At 33.0% G+C, this 27,801-nt stretch overlaps 1 protein-coding gene across 1 annotated transcript in view; it reads right to left on the bottom strand.

Moving 5' to 3' along the window:
• The window catches only part of LOC129218399 (E3 ubiquitin-protein ligase HUWE1-like), a 736,974-nt gene that overhangs the window by 322,338 nt on the left and 386,835 nt on the right, over window positions 1-27,801 (bottom strand). The window contains exons 41-43 of the mRNA XM_054852650.1: window positions 18,113-18,363; window positions 9,316-9,556; window positions 1,477-1,639 (exon numbers count right to left, since the gene is read on the bottom strand). Coding sequence (XP_054708625.1) covers window positions 1,477-1,639; window positions 9,316-9,556; window positions 18,113-18,363 — 655 coding nt within the window. The remainder of the gene's footprint in view (window positions 1-1,476; window positions 1,640-9,315; window positions 9,557-18,112; window positions 18,364-27,801) is intronic.

The following is a 27,801-nucleotide window of genomic DNA, read 5'->3' as shown; positions in this document are numbered from 1 at the left end:
TTCATCTTTTACTTTTAATTTAACTTCCAACGAAGAAAATTTAAATTTATTCTTCTGACCACCATCTATTTCACGCGCTTTATGCTCTTCATTAACTGTTAAGATATTCATGATGATGGATAAAGGCACATGCTCGTTACAGCTTCACTTTATGAACGAAAATGAATAATTAATCCCACGTGCATGTGCACCAACACAAGCTAAGCAATCACAACATCGCACTGAAAGTACAAGTTACAGTTATTTATTTGAATGGACGCTTTTGCTAGACTGCTATCGCCTTCGAGACTTTGAAGACCTCGGCCGGTAGCAACCGGTCGGTTGATCACATGACAGCTAATGACGTCAGCGCATGCTAGAGCAATACAGCGACGTTATTCAACCGACCGGTAGCCTCCGGTCTATGAAGGAATGCAAGCCTTCTTTCCCTTTTGAAAATGCGCGACGGGAGAAGATCGTCATTGGACCACACGAAAGTAACCCCGCCTTTGCTCTGTACGTGAGCCGCTCTTATCGCTAGGAGATTTACTGCGGTGGCATCTGCGATACATGGAAGTTAGAGATTGTCTTACGTCACAACCCCCCCCCCCCATTTCCACTCACGAGTTCTCGACGGATTTGCATTGATCTCAGAAACAGCGCGGAGAGCTTTCGAAAAAGTGGAATTCTGCGAAAACCCGGAAAACTTTCATGCCTGCGTATATTTTACTAATCAAGCTGCATCCATCGTGAATGAACTGAAAAAAAGCCTTTTCAAGAATCTTGCCGAACATTCCCCCACCTGTCTCTGCTAAACAACAGCTGCACTGAACGACTGAACGAAAAGCGGGTGCACTGCAAGAGACACTCATCGTGAAATGCAGTAACACTGATCGAAATGGAGTTGAAATCGAACTAGATGATGCAATACTGAACTAAACAGCTTTAGTTGAGGGAACTAGATTTCTAGTTCAGTGAACAAGATGAGAAATTGAACTACTGACGAACTAGATGCCAAATTGAACTAAAGAAATATAACTAAAGAACTAAATGAACTACTAAACTAGTTGCCAAATCGAACGAGAGAAAGAGAACTAAACGAAATTGAACTAAGAACTAAATGAACGAAGAACTAAACGAACTAAATAAACTAGTAAACTAGATTGTTTTCTACTGAACTAAAAGCTGAACTTGTTCGAATAAAAGACCTGTTCACTGTGACTGGGTCTGAACTAAACGATCCATCCCTATTCTAAATAAACTTTTTAGTCACGTTTTCACTTGGCTGCCTTGTGAACATAAAATAAGCAGAAAAAAGGAAAATGAAGTAAACTTTTCTTATATACTTGCTGGTTGTTTAACAAACTGTCCATCATTTCTATTAAAACTATCACACAAAACACAATAGATGACTTAGAAATCCTGGTTAATTCAATTTTACTTCTTTATTGTGGTATTAAATAAAACTAATTTGACACAGAATATTTTTTAACTCACCTCGATTTGACAGCGGCAAAATGGCTAGCCTCAACGTATTAGATGCAACTGTACAAAACAGTTCAGGGTCTCGGCATGCAGCAGGACCTAGAACTCGAAAGACATAGTGCATTTCTTTGGATACAAACATGGAAGACGTTCCAACAGCAGCTGATCTAATTACCTAAAAATACAAAAAACAATTTTTAATAACAGGTTTCTATGACTACTTGAGAAAATACTTCTAAAACATTTCTCATATTAAAAAAAACGAAGAAACATGTGTGTAGGATAGTTAAAACTGAAGTTATTCTGTTTTGACCTAGCAGATCATATTCTAATAGAAGTAAGTTATATAAATACAATCTACATCCCATATCGACTACGGTAGAATACCTTTATTACGCCCACCTGTATAACGCAATTCTTTATAAACCGCACAATTTTTCAGAAGTAAACAATAAGTTTTGAAGTTAAAAAAATCCCTCTGTTTTGCCTTGCAAACATAAAAATTATTAGGAAAATTAAATTTTTAATCAGTTTTTCATCTTTTCATCTTAATTCAAAGCTTTTAATTGAAAATTAGCATTCACAGTAAAATGAAAATACCAGATGGTTCTTGAAAATACAGCTGTTATGCAAACCATGAAGCTAGGAGAAGTGCAGGATATTTCACTTTCTTGTAATAAAGAAACCTTTCTAGGAACACATTTCCTGAGAAACAATTTTAGATCAAATTGTAACTCAGGGTACTCGACAGGACGAGATTTTGGATCTGGTTTTCTGTGATATGGAAGGCTCTGTTCAGGGGTTATGTGTAGGGGAACACATTGGAGACAGTGACCACAACAGTATTAGGTTTGGGATTAAATTTGATAAGCACAAAGAAGAGAATTTTAGATTTGTGCTCAATTCAGAAATACTGATTTTGTGGCACTTAGGCAGAGTTTGAAAGCAGTTTTTTCTTCTGGATTGGACAATAGTGATGTGAATCTTCAGTGGGCAGAGTTTAAGGAAAAGCTAGCGAAAACGGTTGGGGATTATGTTTCTTTTAGGAGAAAGGGTGACAACACTAAAATTTGGCCAATGTGGTTCTCCAGGGAAACTAAAGATGCTTTAAATTACAAGCAAGCTGCTTTTCATAGGTTTAGAGAAACTGGTCACAGTGCAGATAGGCTCCAATATTGTAAGGCAAGGCGTAAATTTAAGTATTTGGTACGGATTCAGAAAAGAGAGTTGGAGCAAAGACTGGCAGATAACATAAACAGGAATCCCAAGAGGTTTTTTGCATACGCTAATTCGGGGAAAGTTCGAAATAGTCATATTGGCCCACTGGTTGATGAGCACGTAATTTTAATTCAGGAAGATAGTGATATTGCTAATGTTCTTAATAACTTTTTTTCGAGTGTTTTTAACGATAACTGTATCTCAACAGTTGACACCAACAAGACACAAGCTATAATACAGCTTGAGGACTTTGTATTTTCCAGGGATGACGTTTTACTTCATTTGAAAAAAATTAAAGAGACTAAGGCTCCGGGACCTGATAATATTTATCCAAAAATTTTAGTTGAATGTGCGGAGGAATTAGCAGATGTAATCGTAAATATTTTCAACGCTTCTTATAACTCGGGGACAGTGCCAGAGGACTGGAAGCTGGCTAACATTACACCGCTCTTCAAGAAAGGATCTAAAGGGAGTGCGGGAAATTATAGACCTGTGAGTCGAACTTTGGTGGTTTGCAAAATTTTTGAAACATTGATAAAAATTAAGATAGTAAATTTTCTAGAGACTAATAATCTATTGACTAGTTTTCAGTATGGTTTCAGGAAAGGTAAATCTTGTGCAACTAATTTATTACATTTCTATGACAAAGTTACCATGGCTTTGGACAAAAAGAAGCCTGTAGATGTTGTTTACATTGATTTTCAAAAAGCTTTCGATAAGGTACCGCATGTTGCTCTACTTAGCAAATTAGCTGATATAGGAATAGGAGGGAAAACTTTCATTTGGGTAAAAAACTGGCTGACCGGAAGGAAACAAAGGGTAGTTGTAAGGGGAAATTATTCTAATTGGAGTGAGGTTTTAAGCGGGGTTCCTCAAGGATCAGTGTTCGGGCCTGTTTTGTTCATTGTTTTTATGAACGATATTCACAAAAATATTTATGGTAACATGAATTGTTTTGCTGATGATGTCAAAGTTATGGGGACTGTAGAAAATGAAGAACAAGCAAAACAGAAAGAAGTGGTAATACCGGAAGAAGTGGTAATGAGCAAGGGAGTAGATAGTTTTAAGAGGGCCATTGATCTTCACTGGGGATTGTAAATTGACTAGGACCAGTCTAGCTGGGCTCAGAGCCTGTTGCTGGTCGTCACTTTTGTATTTGTATAAACACATATATTTGTGAATGACTCATTGAATAATTAGTGCTTTAATACTCACTACAGATAAAACTCATTCTGAAATGCTAATATATAGACATATTTTGAATATTAGTTTAAAAATTTGTGAAATGACCTATATAATGCCAAAACCTGTATAATGCAAAAACTCTGGTCCCAAGGTGTGCGTTATAATGGTCTTCTACTGTATTGAAAAGAAATTTGCAATCAAATTTCTTCTGCCTGTAGAGTACAGAGTGCATGAAGAAAACACAATCCAGAAGCAATAAGTAGGGAAACTAGGATAGCTGATTGACTCACCTAAATAGTTCTTGTAACAATTAGTTTTTAAGACAGAAAAGTTGCATCATTGATAGTATCAGAAATACTATCATTATAAATTCTTTAAAAAATGACATGTGTGGAAAAGTATAAAACCATAAATTCTTCACCTTCGAAAATAAAGTTTTACCAGCTTACATATGAAACCAAGCAATGCGTAAAATAAAACCATATAAATATTTACATAAAAAAATATATGGCTATAAGAAAACAATTGCACTACTTTGAGTACCGAAAATTTCCATTAAAAAGAAAAAAGGTAAAGATGATAGATCATTATCAATATAAAAAAGAGCTTTGCTTGAAAAGAAAGAACTAGTTATCTTTGTTTTTTAAAAGGAAAGATTATTCTGTACAACGAAGGTTACAGGGACCACCATTTAGGTTGTTTTTGGGCAAATAGAGTAGAGAACCAATTATCCGGGAAGTTCGGGGCCATTGCTGTCCCGGATAACTGAATTTCCCTGTTTTTTGGATCGCTAAAAAGTGCTATTGGCCGTTCGTTTATGAAACTTAAATTACTATAATAAAAAGGAATACATATTAAAATAAGAAGAAAATAGTTCAGAAATGCTTATTATTGAAAGTTATCCATAAGACCTGAGACCCGCACATTCATTTTGAAAAGGGGAAAAAAACCCACTTTTCCATGTTTTAAAACAAAATAAAATAAAGGGACGGGCAAGCAGCAAGCTTTTGAACATAAATGTGCGATTTTTCTACTATAGTGTATGAAAGAATTTGTTTTCTTGAACGCGCTTCTTTTTTTTTTAAATTTCTTGTAAAGATTTGGTGTTTGCGATTACGGTTATTGATAACTATTGCTTTCGCATTAAGTTCATATCAATAGAAATTTGATTTATGAGTCTTGCGTTTAACGATTTCTATAGATTCCACCAACAACTATCCGAAAAGTTCGCACATCTGGTTTTCGGTGTTTCCGCGCTTTTCCGACGTCACTTACGCTTTAAACGGCTTTAATTAGAGAGTATTCAATAAAATATTGCATTAGACTGTGACAATATTCATTTTTTTAATATTCAGTTGGAATAAAACATGAAAATTATAGACTTACAAGTGTACTTTTTAATTCAAGAAAATATTTCGGAAATGTTGCCCCGCGTTAAGGATAACCCTCTGAAGTTTGTTTTTGAAAACATTTTCCCGTATTATACATGAGTAATATGGTGTTTATTAAGAAACTGCTCATATTCTTTTAGGTATTTCAAAAAAAATGCTTAGTTTTTGTCAGGAGGAAACACTAATTAAAGTTCTTGGTGGACCTCACAAATGTGTCTTGGTTGAGTCAAATTAGAAAACATATCTAAGTAAATCATTAACATTTATTAGTACTAAAATACAACATGTTAACAAGAAAAAAGGGTTCTTAAAAATATATTATTCTTGTAGAATCCCATCCAGCAATAATAAAATATTGCAGCGAAGATGAACAATAAATATAATAGTTATACCACAGGTGCTCCTAAAAAAGAGTTCAAATGGAAGAAAAGTCCAGCAAACACAAATCATCTTCCGCCAGTTGATTCCAAACAAAGTCTTGAAACATCCACGTAAGGCCGGCCGGCCCAATTCATTTGGCATGTAGATCAAGTGGAACGCGATTCAATCATCAACAGGGCGATAGATCCCAGGGCTGGTAGCCCACTACCACAGCTTAGGCAGGAGGAGACATCCTGGTAGTTGAAACAGGGGAAAGCGAGATCGATGGACGGATGTCCACCGCTTAAATACTGCTTCGATGACGTTCCACACAATTTACATATTCTTTGTTGCAAGTTCGATAAAATTCACCAAGAAAACTCAAAAAAATATTTTTGGCAACACTTAATTTTGTTGAAACCGTTACATTGACAGACAAGATTTTTTTCACTGTGATTTTTAACTGAACCGTTAATCAAGCACCGTGCGGTTTGTTTACATTTTTCTTACTACACATGCAGGAAAGAACGAAAGTTTTGGGACTGTATTTAATTAGTGCAGCGTCAAGATATGGAGAGCCCCTCACATAAAAATAGGTAAGTATTATTAATATCATTTCCCCAGTACCGGAAAGTCAAGAAAACAAATAAAAAATATCAAATATTTTGACAGTTTTTCAAAAATTGCCGAAATTGCGCATTTTTAAAAAATGGCGGGAAATCAGCAAAAGGTTGCCGGTTTTCTGGTTCCCGGATAAAAGGTTCTGCACTGTATTTAAACCTTTTACAAATATTTAAACACGGTGCAGTTTCTTTTTTTTTATGGAATTGAAATTAAAAATCCACATTTCTGTACATAAAGCTTCTCAATTTATATCATCTACAATGCATATCAACAACATTTGTTCAATGGTTACAATGATTTAGCAATTCAGTCACTTTTTTCAGAAGATATTATGGCTTGGTCTACCAGAATATTAATAAAAATGCATGATTTTCTTCAAGACCAAAGACTCATCATTTCATATGCATAGTCAAGCTGTTTATCGATATTTCTTCTCAACATGGTTTCATGAGGACACTGCAAATAAGAAGCTTCCATTTAGGGCTCACTAGCTAATTTTGAAATTCTTCTAATTAAAATGTGCAGCGCCAACATCACCCTCCAATGCTATCGGGTTACAGTGTCCCATACTTTCACTTTCTATTTCCCTCTTACATATGTTTACATTATTTTGATGATTTGAATAAAATTTGTAAATATCAGTAAAAATTTTACTGTGTTGTTGATGTTCTTGTAAACCAAACCAAAACTAGCAGTATAATAGTCTATACGGGTCAAGGCCTACTGTGCGCATCTAAGTTTTCTTAACCAAAGAAAACTGAGATGAGCACAGTAAAAGTCTACAGAAGAACAACCAGTTGAATGCGAAGCTCCCAAAGGTTTAGTTCCTAAGTGCACTTCTAATAATTACATAGTCTTAAAATAAATGAGCCGATGTGTGCATCACATGACTTCCTTTTACATCAATTTAATGTTATTTCCCCATTATTGCAATTTTAATGCAATTCAATAGTTAACTCTAAATATCAGCAACAGTAGCCAAATTGAAACCAAATTTGAAAAAAAAAAAATTTAAAAAAAATGCCACATTTGTTGCCAAGTTGGCAACAGAACTTGGTGACCAAAAGACTGACGATTTATCTCCAAGTAAACACCAAATTATAACACCACTTGAGTTTGCATCAAAATTAACAATGATTATCCTCCAAAAAGGTGTAAAAGATCCCTTTAGAAACACCCAAATGCAACCAAAAGGGGAGGTGCACAACTAGATCCCACTAGGAGTATGCCTACTAAATTTCAACTTTCTAGGACATACCGTTCTTGAGTTATGCGACATACATATGCACATACATACATACATGCATACAGACTTCGTGAGAAAGTTCATTGTAATTAACTCGAAAATCATCAAAATTGATATTGAAAAAAAACTCAACATTATTTTGGGGTTGAGCAAAATGGAAATTAAGGTTGATTTTTAAGTGAAAATTTTTTCTGCGAATACAATACTTCCTTTTTGTAAAAGGAAGTAAAAAAGGATATTCTTTACGGAGACTGGGGGGGAACCTCTGCAAAGGTTATTTAGCTAAAAACTCATTCTTTCAAAATAAAAAAGGAAGAAAGAGAGATAAATAAGATTAAAAATGCATGTCTTACTTATGGGAAGTAAACTATCTAAGAAAGCAATAATAGACAAAAAGTATTCCTTAATAGTTAATCAGTTGTGTACAGCACTCACTTATATCATTCATTTCCAATTTGCAGGGTGTGCCTCCCTAGGGAATTTATTGTAAAGAGGACCAATGCAGTTACAAAAATTTTTGAGCCAAAAAAGAGTCAAATTGGTGCAGGAAAATAAAAGTCAGCAAAATGCACCGCGAAAGCATTCAGGTTTAAACCACCTTACAAAGAAAATTGATATATAAATACAATACAAATACAAAAGTGACGACCAGCAACAGGCTCTGGGCCCAGCTAGACTGGTCCTAGTCAATTTACAATCCCCAGTGAAGATCAATGGCCCTCTTAAAACTATCTACTCCCTTGCTCATTACCACCTCTTCCGGTAAGCTGTTCCAAGGTTCCACTACCCTGCTAAAATAATAATTTTTCCTAGCATCCATGTTAGCCTGAGATTTAAATAGCTTAAAACAATGACCCCTTGTCCTGTTTTCAGTGCTAAACTTCAGCTCCGTAACATCTTTCATTTTAATAAATTTAAACAACTGAATCATGTCCCCTCGGTCTCTTCTTTGCTCAAGACTGTACATTTTTAGCCTTCTAAGCCTGGAATCATAGTCTAAGTGAGAAAGTCCATTTATTAGCCTTGTAGCTCGCCTTTGAACCCTTTCCAATACATTGTCTTTCTCAAGATAAGGAGACCAAAACTGAACAGCATACTCCAAATGAGGTCTTACCAAACTTCTATATAAGGGCAGAAGAACTTCTTTAGATTTGTTTGAAATAGATCTATTGATAAACCCAAGCATCTTATTTGCCTTGTTACTAGCAATGCTGCACTGTTGGCTAAACTTTAAATCCTGACTTATTAAGACCCCCAGATCAGTAACTTTGTCTGCCTTACTAATGACTGAACCTTTCAAATAATAACTTGTACACTTATTTCCATGCCCTAAATGTAGCACTTGACATTTCCCAACATTAACAGCCATACCCCATTTATCAGCCCACTCCGTAATATGATCTAGATCCTCGTGCAGCTGTTTTGCTTGTTCTTCATTTTCTACAGTCCCCATAACTTTGACATCATCAGCAAAACAATTCATGTTCCCAGAAATATTATGTTACTGTAATATAGGATTATATTTCCTTAATCTTAAATGATTCATCAAATGTAGTAACATAATCAAAACTAATGTTACACTAAAACCTAAGTTATGTTTTGGTGCGTGAAGTGATTATAATATAAAAGAAATCAAAATTCTAACTACAGTTAGCATCTGGAAAGGAAAATCAAAAAACAATGAACCAGAAAAAAATTGTAAACTAATCTTTTTTTTCTTTTTTTGGACTCATACGTAAAACTGATTACATTGTATTGTAAAAAACAGCAAACTAGCTTGCCAGATGCAAGCTGGCTAGAATCAAGAAAATTAAAAGTAAAACTTACTTTCTCCATTGCATTAGCTAAAGTAAGAGGATCTTCTAAAATGTGACGAAACAATAGAGTAGTTAAAGATGTAAAACCTATAAATGCATAAGGCTGTGTTAATGTAAGGAGGATCTTTGCTCCACCCATACTGGCAAACATAGCAGCAATTTCATGGTGACGTGTTAACCGCAAAGCAAGCCTCATTACTGAATGGAGTGTATCTGGTTCCAGATGAACTTTCATTAATGTAACACACATCCTGAAAATGAACATAGAGTAACCAATAACTTTACAAAATTTATTTTCAAACAGGAAAAAAAGAAAACTAAAGAAAGAGAAGTATACACAGAACTGACAACCTTTAAAAACCTAAATTCGTAACATAGTTTTACACACCCCCGGGAAGGGGGGGGGGGGAGTGGATATTAAATAACAAATGTAACAGACGCAATGAATAATTTAAGATTAAATTTGCAATACTGATCTGCCACTGGTGACTAAAGCTACTAATGTGAAGCAAAGGCGACTATGGCAACTATTTTACTAAAAACATGGCCAAAAACCACTGTTTTGCAATCAGTCGTAAAACTAGTCGATTTCTGTAGCGAAAAGTGACTAAAATGCATAAAAACTCTATTTTTGCCTTAGAGCAACAAAGGTGAAAATTCACTAACAAATTCATCTCCTACTTTCTGAGGGGAAAAAGAAAAGAAATAACAGGAACATTTTACCGCTTTCATTTTTTTGAAAATAAGTGCTTTAAGAACTAGTAAAATTAAATGTAACAAACATATTCACGATCAAAAATTTGTTATTTTACATATTTTTGAATGAAAACTTTTGTTTTTTCAATCGCGGTTTCTTTATAGAAGTTTGTTTCCGCTATTATTATTAACTATTGTTTGCATTCTGAATGAATAAGAGTAAACTTTTGCTTTTTAATTTCTTTAGCCTTTTAAAAGATTTTTTTTTTTTGAAATGAGAGCTAATTTTCATGTGATTGGAAATATTGCAAATGCTGTGTTTCTATTTCTTTTTATGCTGTCAGTCTTATGTTTTCAATTAACAATTAGACTCAAAAAATCATACCAGAAAGTTTTTTTAAAAAGGATTTGACCCAAGTCTGGAAATTCTTTTCTGCATCTGGAGACTATATAGGCTTTTTTTTCATATTACAGGCCACTAAAGCAACTATTTTTAGCAGCAGAACTCAGTGGCAACGCTGTCAGAAGGACAAATAGTTTATTTTGAAAAAAAAAAATTTTTTTTTTACATCATTACATTTTTTTTTTTTTTTTTGAAACAAATGTTTAGAACATTACTAAGCACAAAAGCAATATTTTGTAATTTATCTTAATATGGATTCTATCTGTAATGTTTATTTATTTATTTGGACTGTAAAAAGACAGAAAAATTGCAAGTTTCGGACACGATTTCGTAGCGTAGTAGTTCAAGACTGTAGTTCGCAGAAACTACTATTTTTTTGTAGCAGTTGGCAGCTCTGAATATACCAGAGAGATCATGCTAGTAAAATATTAAGAAATATTAATTTAGCATGGACATGCTACACAGATTGGAAGTATTTTTTTACCCTTTTTAAAATATAGTATAGAGTAAGAACCAGTAATAGAGAGTAAGTGTCAAAACAGTTTTATAAAGACTGTCTCATTAAGAAATTATAGAGCTCACACTCATATTTCTAAGTTAAATTTCAAGACTTTTTAAGATCAATTGCAACTTCTAAGGACTATACCACCTGCATAACCCCGGTAGCAGAAACTGCGAGACATGTGTCGCAGATTTTTCAGCGGCCTGAAGACAATTTTACAAAATAACAAAAAGAAAGAAAAAATAAATAAATAAAAGAAATGCAACTTGGCAAAGATCGTTTAGAGATTTTTTTTTTTTTTTGACCGTAAAAGCGATGGATGCTTACAGCATTTCAGCTAGAAACATAGTCGCCATATTTGGTCATTCACAATATTGAAGTAGATAAGATGCTTAAGTGCCAAAGTTTTCAAAAAGAAAGCAGAATTGGATGTTTTATTGAACAGCAAACTAATGAAAATTGCTTAAAATGTGCAGCAAATTGTTTTTTGGTTTTAATTTTTATTTTTTAAAATAATTTTCTTGAGAAATGAAAAGTTTTATATTTAAAATTTTACCTTATCCTCATTGCTTTGGACACAAAAGCGCTAAAAACTTTTCAATTAAAGTGAATTCTCATAAGGATTTTTAATTTAAAATTTTTTTTTGCAAGAAATTCAAAAATTTATATTTTAATTTTCGGCGTATGCGCCATGTTTGGTCATTCCCAAGATGTTGGTACGTAAGACTCCTTAAGTGCCTACGTTTTCATAAACGGAATTGGATGTTTATTGCAATGCAAACTGTTGGAAATTATGCAAAATGCCATTTTTTTGGGGGGGGGGGGATAATTCTTAATTATTGTCTTGAAAAATGCAAAATTTTATTTTTAGAATATTATCTTATCTTCATTGCTTTAGAGGCTAATGTGCTAAAAACTAATTATTTCATCTAAATTGTAGTTTTTTAAGGATTTTGATTCTTTTTCTACTTTTATGTAACAAATTCAAAAATCTATTAAGAATCATGCATTTTTCGCGTAGACGCCATCTTTGGTCATTCGCAAGATGAAAATATATGTTACTATTACTTGCCTAAGTTTTCAAAAACAGAATTAGATGTTTCCTTCAATACAAACTATTGAAGATTACATAAAATGTAATCCAAAAAAATATAAATGTGAAAAAGAAGCCAAGTTCGGTTGAAATGAGGTGCGGGAAAGACTGTGTCACCAACAAAAAAAGTTCAGATCTAAACAGTTACCAAGTTCCAAAGCAGTTTCTCATAGAAGTTGGATTTTCCCATGATCTTCAGTTCATTTAGAAAACAATTTTTTACTTTCTTTAATATTGGATTTTAAACTTGTGGCAAGTTTTAGTCATCACTTTTTTTTTTTTTTCAAACTTGCCAAGTTTTAAATCAAATATCAAAGAAAGTAAAAAATTGTTTTCTAAATGAATTGAAGAACATGGGAAAATCCAACTTCTATGAGGAACTGCTATGGAACTTGGTAACTGTTTAGATCTGAACTTTTTTTGTCGGTGACACAGTCTTTCCCACACCTCATTTCAACTGAACTTGGCTTCTTTTTCACATTTATGTTTTGTTGGATATCATTACTTTTTGAAAAGCTAAATCAAAGGCTATGTTATAATTTAGACAGTTATAAATGCAAAAGCGTATATTACAAATATATGGTTTCCTTTTTTTTAACCTGCTGTTACGGTGCACTGTTTTGCGGTTTCTTTTTATTTGAAGTTATACTTGAAATAAGAAGCAGCAGAGTTGACAAATTAGTTATATTAAGTAATTAAGCAAGTTACATTAAGATTAATATACATACTACACGAGACAAAGTGCACACATCATAGTAAACACACCACACGCGATACAGATACAAAGTTGAGTAGTAGCTGAACTACTTACTTACAGTTAATATTGCTACAGTTAAAGTTATAGAATTGCAGATATATATTTTTACAATAACAGTTATGAAGATATTTTAATAACTGGGGATTTGGCGCGATCGCCAATTTTGGACAACAATCATCTGTTTTCCCATTTATCAGCAAGGCCAACATACATTAGCTCTTGGTCATTGGCTTCCTCAAATTTGTCGACAATTAGGAAAATTGCTAAAACTCGTCTCAAAATCTGTCTGGAGTTTCTTCAGGGTGGCGACAGGAACTGTGAAAAAAAGTTCCCTGACTTTTCCCTGATTAAGTTCACCAAATTTCCCTGATTTACGTTACCAATGATAAAGGTTTTCTTTCTTTGCTCTACTTGAAGTCCATTGCATGTTTGTATAAAATGCAGTATTTTGAACGTTTTAACACTAGAAAGACGGAGGGGCCTGTGTGGCCCCTCGCATAGTTTGTTGTTTAATAACTCGGATAATGTCTAACGGAACGTAATGTAACTTCCTGACTTTTCATTACATGACACTATTTGAATGCTTGTTTAATCATCTTATCATACGCCTCATAGTACTGTAAATATTGATCCTTATACCTAGAAAGACGGAAGGGGCCACAGTGGCCCCTAAGCTTTTTTACAATTAAAAAAATTATTTTTTTCCTTTCTCCTAATTGTTCTAGCATAAGAAAAGGCCTTAACCGGGAACTTCCGCTTTATACAGCCAGTTGGATATCCAAATGCTATAAACAGTACTGACTGCTTACCAGCCTAATGGTAACCATTGCACTTGAAAAGAAAAACTGATCCAAGCTTTTGGGCAGTATAGAGAGCAACACTACAAATAATTGCATACTAAGTTTTTATTTAGTCATGAAAGAAGGTGCATTGGACATGTAGACACACTCAGTAAGAATTTTTTAAATGATTCACCCCAAAAATGGGTAGGGGCCACACTGGCCCCTTCAGTCTTTCTAGGTATACAGAAAATGTCAGTCGTTCTAGTGTTAAATTGTGTAAAGTTGTTGAAGAATTTTATGAAACTATTAAAATTACTCTTAAAAACATATGTGTATTTATGATGGAACTAAAAAGTAATTGAAAATTTTTTGAACTAAGTTTTCAAACAGTATAATAATTGTTGCAAGAATAACAAGTAACAGTGAAAGAATAGAAGTAATGTAGTTATTCTTATATAACTAATTGACATATTTATGCAAAACAGATGAAACCATTTGACATCCATTCGTAGGGAGCTTTTCTCTAATCAAGAACATAGGTTTTAATGAATGAATACAGCATTTTAACAATAAAAAAAATAAAGATATTTACTTAAGTAGACAAGTTAACTCTATTTCAAATGATTTCAGTATGTAACGAAAAAAAATCTTAGATTGCTTTTGTAACAAACAACTTTGAAATGCAAGGGAAAAAAAAGCAATTAGCTAATTTCAAAATATATAAAAGAAAAATACAATTTGGTTATAAAATTAAAGAATTACTTAAGTCTGAAGAAAAGAAAACCTTGATAATCTGCGGTAACAACAAATATTATAACAGCAAAAAACAAAGTTTTTTTATTGAATGTTCAATTTTAGCAATTAAATTAAAAATGCGAAGAAGTTTAAGCTTTTATAGTATTAATTCAAAAACCAAAGATTTCTTCTTGAAATCGTGATTACATTACTTAATTACTTCGAGACAATGGAATAAAGGCAAAGGAGCTAAGGCATTAATGAAGGCTTCCTCTTTGCCTGTACGGCTGTTTATTTTCGTAGCATTGAAAGCGTAAAAGGAAATTTCAAGCTAGGTAAAATAAAAAACCTAACAGACACAGAAGCAATCTTAAGAAGTTCAACCTGTGGTTAATAAGTAAGATTCAATACTTTGATGTTGAGGAAAAAAGATGCACAAATATGCGGTAGTATATAATCGCACCTCATTAATTTTACTTTTTTTGAACAGATAATTGGTGGAAAATGCGTAAGGAATTAGAGTATTTAATTTTGTAAAGCAAAGAAAAAAATTTTTTTCTTCATAAAATCAATTTTCCCTGATATTTCCCTGATTAATAAAGTTCCCCGACTTTTCCCTGATCTCCTTGATTTCCATGATCTGTCGCCACCCTGTTTTTTATTGTTCAGGGAAGATTATTATAAGGTAGATCTTAAAATATGCAGAATTTGCGAAAATATTTCTCAATTCTTGAAATTATTGCTGCCATTTTTGCTGCTCCTGTATAATTCTGCATTTAATTGAGATCTAAAGTTTTTATAAGATTTTAAAGGCTTAGCTTTAGATTTGCAATTTTAATTATTTGATGGATCATTTTTCATTTTAGCGGAACTTTTAAAGTATTGTTTCAAGCCCCATTTTGGTTAGAAATTAAATTGTTAATTCAAAACTTCAACAACCTTGTTTTGGCAACGTTTGACGAGCCCATTTGTTACTAAGTTTTTCAGGTCTAGCGGCCACTGGCCAGTTGGAAAATTTCTGAGTCTTGACCTTTACTTGTGTATTTTATGAAAACTTAAAATAAAACTGATAATAATGCTGCAGATTATTTTCAAGTGCCCAAAATAGTGTCGCAGACTGGCTAGAAAGTTTCTGCTACTGGGTGCATAACATGAAATGATTTTTCCTTAAAAGTTAAGATAAAGCAATTCTTTATATAGTTCATAAATTAAACTGATAATCAATGCATAAGTAAAAATTTTATAAAAACAAACTATTTAGCAGGAGAGCAAATACAGTCGGACCCCGATGTAAAGTCACCCCTCGGGACTCCGACGAACTGACTATAACTAATTTATACATTTTTTTTTAATAATGAATAAGCATGTACATACATCAATTCTTTGACAAATATTATACATTTAAATATATCAGTTAATTAGGTTGCTATATAGTTTAACCAATTTAAATCAATTACAATTTTAGAATCAATAACAAATTTTAAACTGACTTCAAAAATTTTTCATTTAGAATAATTCTGCATACAACTATGCCCAATCAAAGTACTGCTGTTAAACTAACTTTACTTGAAATTATAAATATTACAGGACTGCAGTTATTTAAGGGCATTGGTTTTTATATTTTCTGGAAATTTTCTTTAGTTTTCTTATGGCTAGTAAAATATGCGTTACAACGTGTACACGCTGAGTGCTTGTGTTACTGCTTCTTTTTTTAGTATTACTTTCTACTACATCATACTTGCCAACCTTCAAAGAAAAAAACCAGGAGATTCCACTAAAGGTATATAGGTGATTAACCAGCGACATATCTTCACAACAGAACTATTAAATTGTGCTTTTAAATAACATTAATACTAAATTTAAAGTAAAATTGGGACTTTTTTGCAGATGTAAGCTAATTTGTAGCAGCAAAAAAAAAAAAAATACACCGCAAAGGAAAAACCAAATAATGAGTAAATTAGCTTAAAATTTTGTATATTCCCCAGTCTCAACAAAAAGTAGCTACAACAATGTAATTACTAAAATCCGAGAAAAAAAATCAATACATAATGCAAATAAAATAAATAGGTACAGGGTAGCATATGTGAAAATAACTTCAAACTTTCAAAAAAATTGAAATATTTTCAAGATGCAAAAGGATTGAAATCTGATGCAAGTTTCGGCAAAGCACCAGCTTTGTTGAATATGCAATGTGGAAAGCTCCCAAAAAATTCTGAAAAAACGGGAGAAAATCGTAAAAAAGGGGAAATTGGGAGGTGGAAGTGAAAAACGGGAGTCTCCCATTAAAAACAGAGTTAGCAGGCGAAATTTCTTTCCACTTTTTAAGGATCATATATTGCGAAAAATTCTTTGGAAATTAATCTGTTAGGTACTTAAATCATTCAGAGAAAATCAGACAAAAGTGACCTTAAAAGCGTCTTTTCTTTCTAAGTGACTTTTTCTTGTTCCCTAAGCAGAAAGAAGCTCTTTGGTGACAAAAGTTTTCTTATATGAAGAGGTAATCAACTTTGTAAACAGATATCGCAAAGAGAAAGACTCATTGTACTATCTGGATGGGTTGAAAGGAAGGGAGCATCGCTGGATCAAATACAAATACAAAAGTGACGACCAGCAACAGGCTCTGGGCCCAGCTAGACTGGTCCTAGTCAATTTACAATCCCCAGTGAAGATCAATGGCCCTCTTAAAACTATCTACTCCCTTGCTCATTACCACCTCTTCCGGTAAACTGTTCCAAGGTTCCACTACCCTGCTATAATAATAATTTTTCCTAATATCCATGTTAGCCTGAGATTTAAATAGCTTAAAACAATGACCCCTTGTCCTGTTTTCAGCGCTTAACTTCAGCCCCATAACATCTTTCATTTCAAAGAATTTAAACAACTGAATCATGTCCCCTCGGTCTCTTCTTTGCTTAAGACTGTACATTTTTAACCTTCTAAGCCTGGAATCATAGTCTAAGTGAGAAAGTCCATTTGTTAGCCTTGTAGCTCGCCTTTGAACCCTTTCCAATACATTAATGTCTTTCTTAAGATAAGGAGACCAAAACTGAACAGCATACTCCAAATGAGGTCTTACCAAACTTCTATATAAGGGCAGAAGAACTTCTTTAGATTTGTTTGAAATAGATCTATTGATAAACCCAAGCATCTTATTGGCCTTGTTACTAGCAATGCTGCACTGTTGGCTAAATTTAAATCCTGACTTATTAAGACCCCCAGATCAGTAACTTTGTCTGCCTGACTAATGACTGAACCTTGCAAATAATAACTTGTACACTTATTTCCATGCCCTAAATGTAGCACTTGACATTTCCCAACATTAACAGCCATACCCGATTTATCAGTCCACTCCGTAATATGATCTAGATCCTCTTGCAGCTGTTTTGCTTGTGTCAGATCAAATGTGTGGACTTACAAGGAGACTATGTTGCAAAATAACAGACAGCTTGGATGGTAAATACCATTTTTCTTTGTTGGATCGGAATCTCTTCAGACAGCCCTCATATACGCAGTAATCTTTTTATGCGATTTAACATTATATTGCAATATAGCATTCACAATTTTTCTCATAATAAAAAGGAGAGAACAGTTCACCAGCAAAGAGCCAGATTTTTGGTCAATTTTAACAAGAAAATATCTAGGAGCAGAATTTATGCAACTGACTTTTTTTTAGAATGTTTGCTTGGAGGGAGTACACAAAACTTAGACAAAATGAGCAAGGGGTCTGTGGGACAAAAAAACTTGGGAAGCACTAATGTAGGACTGAGAAATTTCAATAATCTAACTCAAAGAGTTGTCAAAGCACAATTCACTTCTATTACAACATTGTCTGAACTTACCTAATTAAACTTTTGCACTGCTGATGTGACAAACGGGTAATAACTTTTAACTGCACTGGTTGTGTAGTCAGCTGCGCAGAGTCCAGGCTTTGACTACCATTATCAGATGAATTTAATTCATCCAAAGTATCATCTAAATTGATCGATAACTCAGAACCTTTTGTTTCTTCTTTAGATTTGGTCTTCTCTTTTTCTTCCTTGCTATCAGTTGTTAACATAATTGGACGCCAATTACCAGTCTCCTCATTAATCTAAAGAAATTATTAAAATTAGAAATGAAATACAGTATTCTATTATCCAAAAGTTGCATTGCAGATGGTCCTAAATTTTATAGTGTAAGGTACAGGTAGCCAGAGCAAGTTTCGTACAGACTTCTTTAAAACAAAAAAAAGGAATTATAAAGACTTGTAAGGCCAAATAATTTTTGAAAAAAGGACCTCTGAATAGAATTAAATTGGTGCACACATTTTCCAAATTCTATCTATTACAGTGTAATCAACAATATAGAACTTTTCAAGCACTTGAAAATGAACTTTTTTTTTTTAAGTTTAAGTTTAAGTATTTGGTACAGATTCAGAAAAGAGAGTTGGAGCAAGACTGGCAGATAACAGACAGGAATCCTAAGAGGCATTTTGCGTACGCTAATTCAGGGAAAGTTCGAAATAGTCATCTTGGGCCACTGGTCGATGAGCACGGAATTTTAATTCCAGACGATAGTGATATTGATAATGTTCCTAATAACTTTTTTTTGAGTTTTTTTAATGACAACTGTATCTCAACAGTTGACACCAGCAAGACACAAGCTATAGTACAGCTTGAGGACTTAGTATTTTCCAGGGATGACGTTTTACTTCATTTGAAAAAAATTAAAGAGAATAAGGCTCCAGACCTGATAATATTTATCCAAAAATTTTAGTTGAATGTGCAGAGGAATTAGCACATGTAATTGTAAATATTTTCGATGCTTCTTATAACTTGGGGACAGTGTCAGAGGGTTGGAAGCTGGATAACATTACACCGGTCTTCAAGAAAGGGTCTAAAGAAGTGCGGAAAATTATAGACCTGTGAGTAACTTCGGTGGTCTGCAAAGTTTTTGAAACATTCATAAATTAATAATCTATTGACTAGTTTTCAGTACGGTTTCAAGAAAGGTAAATCTTGTACAACTAACTAATTTTTTATATTTCTGTGACAAAATTACCATGGGTTTTGACAATAAGTACCCTGTAGATGTTGTTTACATTGATTTTCAAAAAGCTTTCGATAAGGTACCACATGTTGCTCTACTTAGCAAATTAGCTGATATGTGAAAAGGAGGGAAATTTTTCATTTGAGTAAAATACTGGCTGATCGGAAGGAAACAAAGGGTAGTTTTATTGGGAAATTATTCTAAATGGAGTGATGTTTTAAGCGGGGTTCCTCAGGGATCAGTGTTAGGGCAGATTTTGTTCATTGTTTTTATGAACGATATTCACAGGGGTGATTGTGAGTTCATCAAAAAATACCTGAAAGTTTCAAAGCGAGACCGGGGGGGGGGGGGTAATCTTTGACCCTTATTACTTAAGTGCACCTTTGCCATAGTATTAAATAGTTCTGAGTCAAAATATTGTGTGTACATGTGATTAAATTTTTAATGGGTTACAAAGTTACTTTTGAGCTGGTGTTATACAAATTATCTTGACATTTATTTGTCCATCTTAAGGCTCTTGCAGGTATATTTGATGAGTATTATATAATTTAAAAAAATTGAGGAGGTAGGGAGATAAAAGCATAACAAAAAAAAAAACATAATTCCGGTATTTTTGGACATAAAAATACCGGAAATATGTCCGAAAATACCGGAAATTCGGTAAATACTGGAACACAATCACCCCTGGTGTTAGGGCAGATTTTGTTCATTGTTTTTATGAACGTTATTCATCAAAATATTTCTGGGAACATATTGTTTTGCTGATGATGTCAAAGTTATGAGGATTGTAGAAAATGAAAAACAAGTAAATCAGCTGCAAGAGGATCTAGATGCTTGGGTTTATCAATAGATCTATTTCAAACAAATCTAAAGAAGTTCTTCTGCCCTTATATAGAAGTTTGGTAAGACCTCATTTGGAGTATGCTGTTCAGTTTTGGTCTCCTTATCTTAAGAAAGATATTAATGTATTGGAAAGGGTTCAAAGGTGGGCTACAAGGCAAATAAAAGAACTTTCCTATTTAGATTACGATTCCAGGCTTAGAATGCTAAAAATGTACAGTCTTGAGCAAAGAAGAGACCAACGGGACATGGTTTGTTTAAATTTATTAAAATGAAAGATGTTATGGGGCTAAAGTTTAGCACTGAAAACAGGACAAGGGGTCATTGTTTTAAGCTATTTAAATCTCGGGCTAACATGGATATTAGGAAAAATTATTATTTTAGCAGGGTAGTGGAACCTTGGAACAGCTTACCGGAAGAGGTGGCAATGAGCAAGGGCGTAGATAGTTTTAAGAGGACCATGAATCCAATTTTTAATATAGTGGCCATCGCTTATACAAATCACGTTTGTTCTAAACAGTTTTGATTTCATAAAGCGTTTGATCTAATAAAGCAGCTTGTTCAGTAAGGCTGGATATTCATCGGTTTTTGACTATTTAATTCATTTAAGCGGTTGATTCAATTAATGGGCATCCATAGTATGTGATAAAATATATCATTATTTCAATCATAACAAAAAAATTTGATGAAAATAATTGATATTTAACGATAAAATACAAAACATATTGTTTTTTACTATAACTAGAAGTACCAAAATTACACAATATATTTTGCACAAAAGAGGAACTGTACTTGCACTTAATATTCTGAAACACTTGAAGAATAATGTAATAATTAATATTTCAAAGTCGGATGAAAATTTTCAGAGCATGGAGCAATGCAAATTGCGCATTTTACACTTATAAGTAGTGTTACGTCTTAACTAACTAGTGTATGAAGAACTCCAATTATTTATAGTTGTTTCCCTGTAGGCCAAACGATCCATAGAGGATGAATGCCATAAATTCAGATATTTCCTCCTCAACACTCACCATGGCTTTACAAATGAATCTAAAAGTAAAACCCATTGCTAGAATATCTCCCTTGAAATATCATTTCAAAATGGAATTGAAGCTAGAAACAATCGCTTCAAAATGAGTATGCATTTCACTCTCCACTTGCTAGCACATGTTTATATTTTCTTTCACAAAATCCAATAAATCAGACACTTGACGGATCCCATTCTAACATCAGAGAGAGAAAAACTAATATTTAAGAAAAGCCATTTGAATGGAACATGGATAAGTAACGCCATCAGAAAGTAAACATTTCGTTCTGATACCAGGCTGCACACGAGCGTCGTCGGATGTTTTAGTAGCATTTGTCATAATGCAGATCAGCTCCTTTCGGATGGGAGGAGCAGCTGCTGCTGATGTAAACTTGCATTGTTTGTCCCAGGGCCGGACTGGGTGATCGACAGGGTGCGGGAAAGCTGAGTTGAAGGGCGCCGACTGAGCCTCCATAATATCTAAGAAATTAAGATTTAGCGCGACCATTTTAAAAGGATAAAAAATCATTGAGAAACAAATAAAGCCCTTTTTTGTTGCTGAAAATGTCTAAACGAGAAGTCATATTTTTTGCAAGTTCAAAAATAGTAGAAGAGACCTCCCTTCTCCCCCCAAAGAGTGTTAGTACATCCCCTTAAATATTAATGATTACCCCCTAGAAAGAGACTCCCCTAAAAAAAGAGAGGAAAGACCACCAAAATACACCCTGAAAATTTGAATAACGTCGCGGGGGCGGTTGGGGGGAATAATTTTTAATTTCGAAGAATGAGAAGTTTTGCTAAATGTTTCTCAACAGAAATTTTTTCCGAAAATTCATTGCTTGTTCGTCTTTCTTCTGAAATGCATCATTCACTAGTTCAATAGCATTAAGTAACAACACCTCTTGCAGTGATACTTTTCTTTTGTGTTGTCGATTGAATTTTTTTCACTGGTATCTGCTGTTGTTTTAAAACATGACGCTATCATTTTATTACATGAATTTGTCAGTTCTTTAAGCTGACGAGGTTTTCTCCGTGCGATCAATATTCATGCTCAGGGTTTTTTTTTCGTTTTGTCCCTGCATATGCTAGTTTGTCATTTTCGACAAAATGCTTCTGCAATTTAAAATTAAAAAGAGATGTATGTACATGACAATTCAAATTGTTGTCCGTTTTCAAAGACTGTTTTAAATTTTTTTTTTCCACTTTATTGTGTTAAAGTTCAAAACTCAAAAAGAATAAATTAAAAATATCATTTCATAAGTAAATTTTTTTCTTTGGATTGTTAAAAATCTTTGCATCTCTGCAAGGTGCTCTTTTAAAGCATTTTAGTTATGCAATTATTTTGAGAGTAGGAGCAAGTGGTAATGAATATCAGGCCATTGCTAGTTTCTATAAATGTACTTTTTAAAAAAAAGGTATGTTTTTGGATGAATAGCAATACAAAAAAGGAATTCAGTCATGAAGGGGAAACTTGATTTTACAAATTGGGTAAATCAAGAAATATTATAATTTATCAAAAATGAAAATTAATAAAGAGTAATTAAGATGGGGAATTTAGTGCGGATATAACATGAGACATGACATTAGTGATTAATTGATTTCAGTCCTCAAAATCAAAAGATTATTCGAATTATGTTTACGCATTTGTTTTGTACTTATAGTGTTGCTTGTTTTTTCTTTTTTTTTTTTTTTTTTTGCATCTCACATCTCAAATGTCAAATTTTATACGAATTATGCATTTGTAATGAAATTGACTTATGTATGCTATAAACTGCTGCCATGAAAATGAGTTAAAATATCATGATTTTTTTTCTTAATGTTTGCAAGACATATTTTTTATAAATAAAACATAAGTAATATCTAGAGTCCTTAAAATCTATTTTTAAAGTCTGATTTTTTTTTCAAATCCTATATTTATTCATTTATTTATTAGTAACATGATCATGTCATAGCAAATATCTTGAGGGGAAATACAACCAATCGAACTCTAACTCATCCAGTGCACCTGATCGCCTTTTTGCAATACGTAATAAATAATATCATTTTAATAACACTGAAACTATTGGGAAAAGCTTGAAATTAAATTATTTGAGAAATCATTTTTTATGTATGGATATACATTTAAAATTACTATTATTGTTTGCGACCATTATAAGGAATAAATGAATTGATTTGATTAATCAATAAAACTTTTGCAAGAAAACTCAAAGATTTCAATTTAAAAGGAGAACAAATAAATTTCTTGACCATGTCCAATTTCCCCTTGCCTCCTTTTTTCATTTAAGAATTCCTTATTTTTTTTAAAGTAAAATTAAAATTACAAGTTTTTTGTTAGCATAAGAAAACAAGAGGGTTCTTCGTAATGATATTTTTTCCTCCACATTCTTAAATCAGGATCTAATTTCTGAAAATTCATTTCAGAAATTCTCGCTGTCCAAAGTGTTATATTTTTGAAGTATATATATAGCAAAAACGAACATTTTAAACGTTTCTATTCATTTTCACGGCATTGTTGTCTTAAAGTTTCGAGAACTTTTTGAGTGTCAGATTTTGTTTTTGAAAACTGACGCGACCGACCTAGACAGAGCCGTCATAAAAACTACCAATCATATTAAAAACAGAGGGATGGTGAAAAAAAATAGTTCAAGGACAGGCTTGATCTTAGTAGTTTTTACTTTTTAAAATAATAGTTTTCAATTGATAACACAAGACCTTTCAATTTATCTGAGTACGTTGTTTTTTTAACCGTTTAACCGCCGAACTATTGACGGAAGATCAAATTTGAGTAATTTTTTGAAATTATGTCTATTTATGTCTAGTAAATACAGAAATAAAATAAAATTTAAAGAAAAAATTTTTTTACTATGTTTTTCAGTGTGTTCCCTTTTTTGAACATTGGCGCTTTGCATGAAGTTTTTTTTTTTCAGAGAATTTTTTAAACTAAGAGATTTTGAATGCGCTTTTTATCTTAGCATACTTTATTACGGAAAAAATAATATTTTAAATTGCATTTATGTACATATTAGAATTCGGAAAATCCAAGACAGAAATATCTAATGCCCATGATATGAAAGGAAGCATTTTGCTGGTGAAGTCGTTTGTCGCAAAGGAAACATTTCTTAGTCATTTTTTTTTCCACACCGAACAACCTCCTTGGGATGCAGATACAATATAATGTCCGTCAGACATTCTTGATTGTTTATGTAAATGACAACGAGGCCCTGGATGACTTCCCACTCGTACTTTTCTTCTTAGGGAGGTGAGTTGTTATTTCTCTTCGGAACTCCAAATGCTTCATCTTGACTTCGTTAACTCACAATGAAGTAACCAGCTAGCTACAACTGAAATATTCAGAGCATTACTAAAAAGATTCCACCACCATTTTTTACTCCTCAAATGAGGTCTGTAGCTCCCTAAAAGTTTATCCAAGACATCCACACCCACCATTCCTTCATTTTATCTCTTGATAAGATGAGGTTGTGGCACATCTATCTTGCATTTCTGCTCATTTGAGTAACGTTTTACAGATGCAAGTGGCTCATGTGTATAACAATTAGATGCTTCTGTAACCACTGCATTATCATTCCAGCTGCACATGTACACTGATCCATCAGATCGATAGTCAAAATTTCCTCAATCTTCTTTAGAAAGGGCTTTTTTTCATTTCAGTGGACAATGGCCAGTTCGGTTTTCACGAATTGTTCCTGTTGCTCGTACACCTTTTTTTGATAGCTGAGAAATTAAGTCATACGATGTAAAAAAGTTATCAAAGTATACTTCATGCTTAGACGTGTCAGTCAAAACTGATAATAGATCATTTACAACTTTGGATCCTAATTGCACATCAGGGGATCCTTCTCTTTTGCTTGAATAAATCTCCATGGAATATGGGTATCCACTTGAAGAGCACAGCATGCAAATTTTTTAGCCGAATCTTATTGGTTTTCCTCTAATAAATATTTTACATGAATGCCGACCGTTGAAGGAAACCATAGATTCATCTATGCACAATTTTTCATGAAACACAACAAATTGTTGAAGGTTTTTACACAATTCTTTGCAAATAGAGTATACTTTTCCAAATTTGTCATTTTGTTTTAATTCATTTTTGTCCATCAAATGAAAGTTGTTTTTTATTTTTCGAAAACGATTTCGAAGCATAACTGTTGGTACAATTGGCACAGATGTATCTTCTGCACTGCTCCAATACATATTTTCAGAAGAAACGGAATGGTACCCACTCAATAGCAGTAAATCAAAAAATTGTAGGATTTCATCTCTGTCAACATCTATTGATTCTAATTTTTGCAATACATACAAGTTTGTCATATTTGCTAAGTGTTCAACATACTGCAAAGGTAAAATTTTAAAAAATAAATCAATTGGAGATAAATCCACTATATTCGGAAATGCATGTTGAAGCGGTTCAATACTTTCTAACGAAATCAGTTTCTGAAAATTAGCTTTTTTCTCCCAAGTTATATCCATTTTCATTCTTTTTCTACTTTTATTTCCTCATAATTCCAACTTTTTCTTTTTTTCCGTTTTCATTCGCTTTTTACTTTTATTATCTAATGATTTCAGACTTTGCTCTTCCTCTGATTTTTTTGTTAAATTTTCACGAGAGTTGGCGGAAAAAATTATCTGGTTCATCAGGGGGTGATTGACATATATCTACATCTGACAAATCCAAATCTGACAATGTCTCTAAATAAGCCACAGCTTGTTCTTACAGTAAGAAATCTTGTAGACATTTTTTTAAAATTTATGAACAGTTGGTATACGTCAAACAGAATTTCGTTTCGCTCGAAAACAAAGCTAGCGAATTATTGAACTGCATTTAAAATATGAAGAATAAAACACTCACTAATATTATTTTTTATTATCACGTGACAATGCAACTGTCCGAGCAGGTGTGGATTCGGAGCCATATAGCCTGTCAAACAGTAGACTGTTATTATTTTCTTTGCTAACGAAACGTCATATCCTTTCAAAATATAAACTTACTTGGTTTTGCCAACATCTACATCAGAGTACATTCCAATGAGAAGAAAAAAGAAACATATATTACGAAAAATGAAATTTCCCCTTTGAAGTCGAACGATTTACTTCTTGGAAATTTGACTCCCTAAAAGCGCCAATGTTCCAAAATTGGAACATGCTATTTTGAAGGGGTACACCTTTTGGAAATATCATTGTACATTTCTACAAGCATTTTAAAATCATACATTGAAGTATTTTTTACAACTATAATAAATATCATCACATTTTCTGAAAAAGCCAATTTTTGGTAAATTTTATAAGAAAAAGTTGCAAAAAGCTAAAAAAACACTCATCTTTGAAAAATCGCAATAAATAATTGAAAATATATAAACAATCAAGCAGGAAATCAAAAAATACTTTGAAATAAGACTAAACTGTGATAAAAAAAACTTGTTTATTTTAACGTTATTTCTTGGGAAAATTTTCACTTAAATATGATGTTCCATTTTTGGAACATTGGCGGGTAAACGGTTTTAACCATATGTATTGTCGAAAATTTTGCAATATCATTTCATTTCGCAGCACATAGATCATAATACCATTAATTATGAATCATAGATTGTAATTCTATAATTTAAGATTATACATGAAGGAAAATATTTTCGCAATAAAAAGAAAATGAAAACTGAAACGAGTAACCTACTGTTGAAAAGATCCTTGACTTAATATATCCAATTTTGCTGCCGCTTCAAAATTACTTGTTCACTAATGCAAAAATCTGATCCAAATGACTCTTCGATTCATGTAAGTAACGGCAATTGGACCTCTGTAGTCTAACTGCATAAAATTTATGATAGTTTTCCTCCCTTGTCCAACAGAAATCCACTGCTACGAATCCCCCAGGACCCAAGCATCGCAGATCCTTATCGATATAAAGCATCTTAAAAGGTGTTATTTAAAGCCATAAAACAAATGTGTGGTCTACATGTATGCTCCCTTTTTTCTGCTTACCAAAAGATAGTTAGTCTGTAACGAAGCATTCTTGTACTGTGCTCTTGCACAGTACAAGAATGCTTCGAAAGACCTTCATAAAATGCTTTAATGATTAGAATCTTTAGCTATTATTCTGTGAAAAAAAAAGTGCTGTTTATTTTTTAGGCTTTATACTATCCTGATATGTAAAAACTAACTGCAGATAGAAAACGAATAAGGTTACTTCGATATTTCTCACATTACATTTCTAATATAGTCTTTCTTGACTCTTATTAATATTTGTAATACCAGTAGCGTACCTAGCATGGGTGACACTCGGAGCGGTAATTAGTGATGTGTCACCCCTCTCCCTCTAAACGCAAAAAAAGTTTTTCAATTCTATGTAAACATGAAAATATTACAATTTTCAGAAACAACTGTATTTGCGAAAAACAAAATTTTATGTGGGATAATATACATAAGGCAAATAAAAACTATAAATGCTTTTTATGTAACTTACCCAAGACGCATGTGTGCGTCGAGAGATCAAAAAAGTAAGGGGTCTGTGAAATTGTTCGCCTCGTAATTACTTTGAACTTATTTTACACACAAGGAAAGCTAATGGGTTTTCAGTTTTTTGTTATAAGAGGTCACTACTAGGTCTAAGTATTGACAATA

Source organism: Uloborus diversus, chromosome 3, assembly GCF_026930045.1.
Source record: "Uloborus diversus isolate 005 chromosome 3, Udiv.v.3.1, whole genome shotgun sequence".
Classification (NCBI taxonomy): domain Eukaryota; kingdom Metazoa; phylum Arthropoda; class Arachnida; order Araneae; family Uloboridae; genus Uloborus; species Uloborus diversus.
This window is presented reverse-complemented; position numbering and strand designations above follow the sequence as displayed.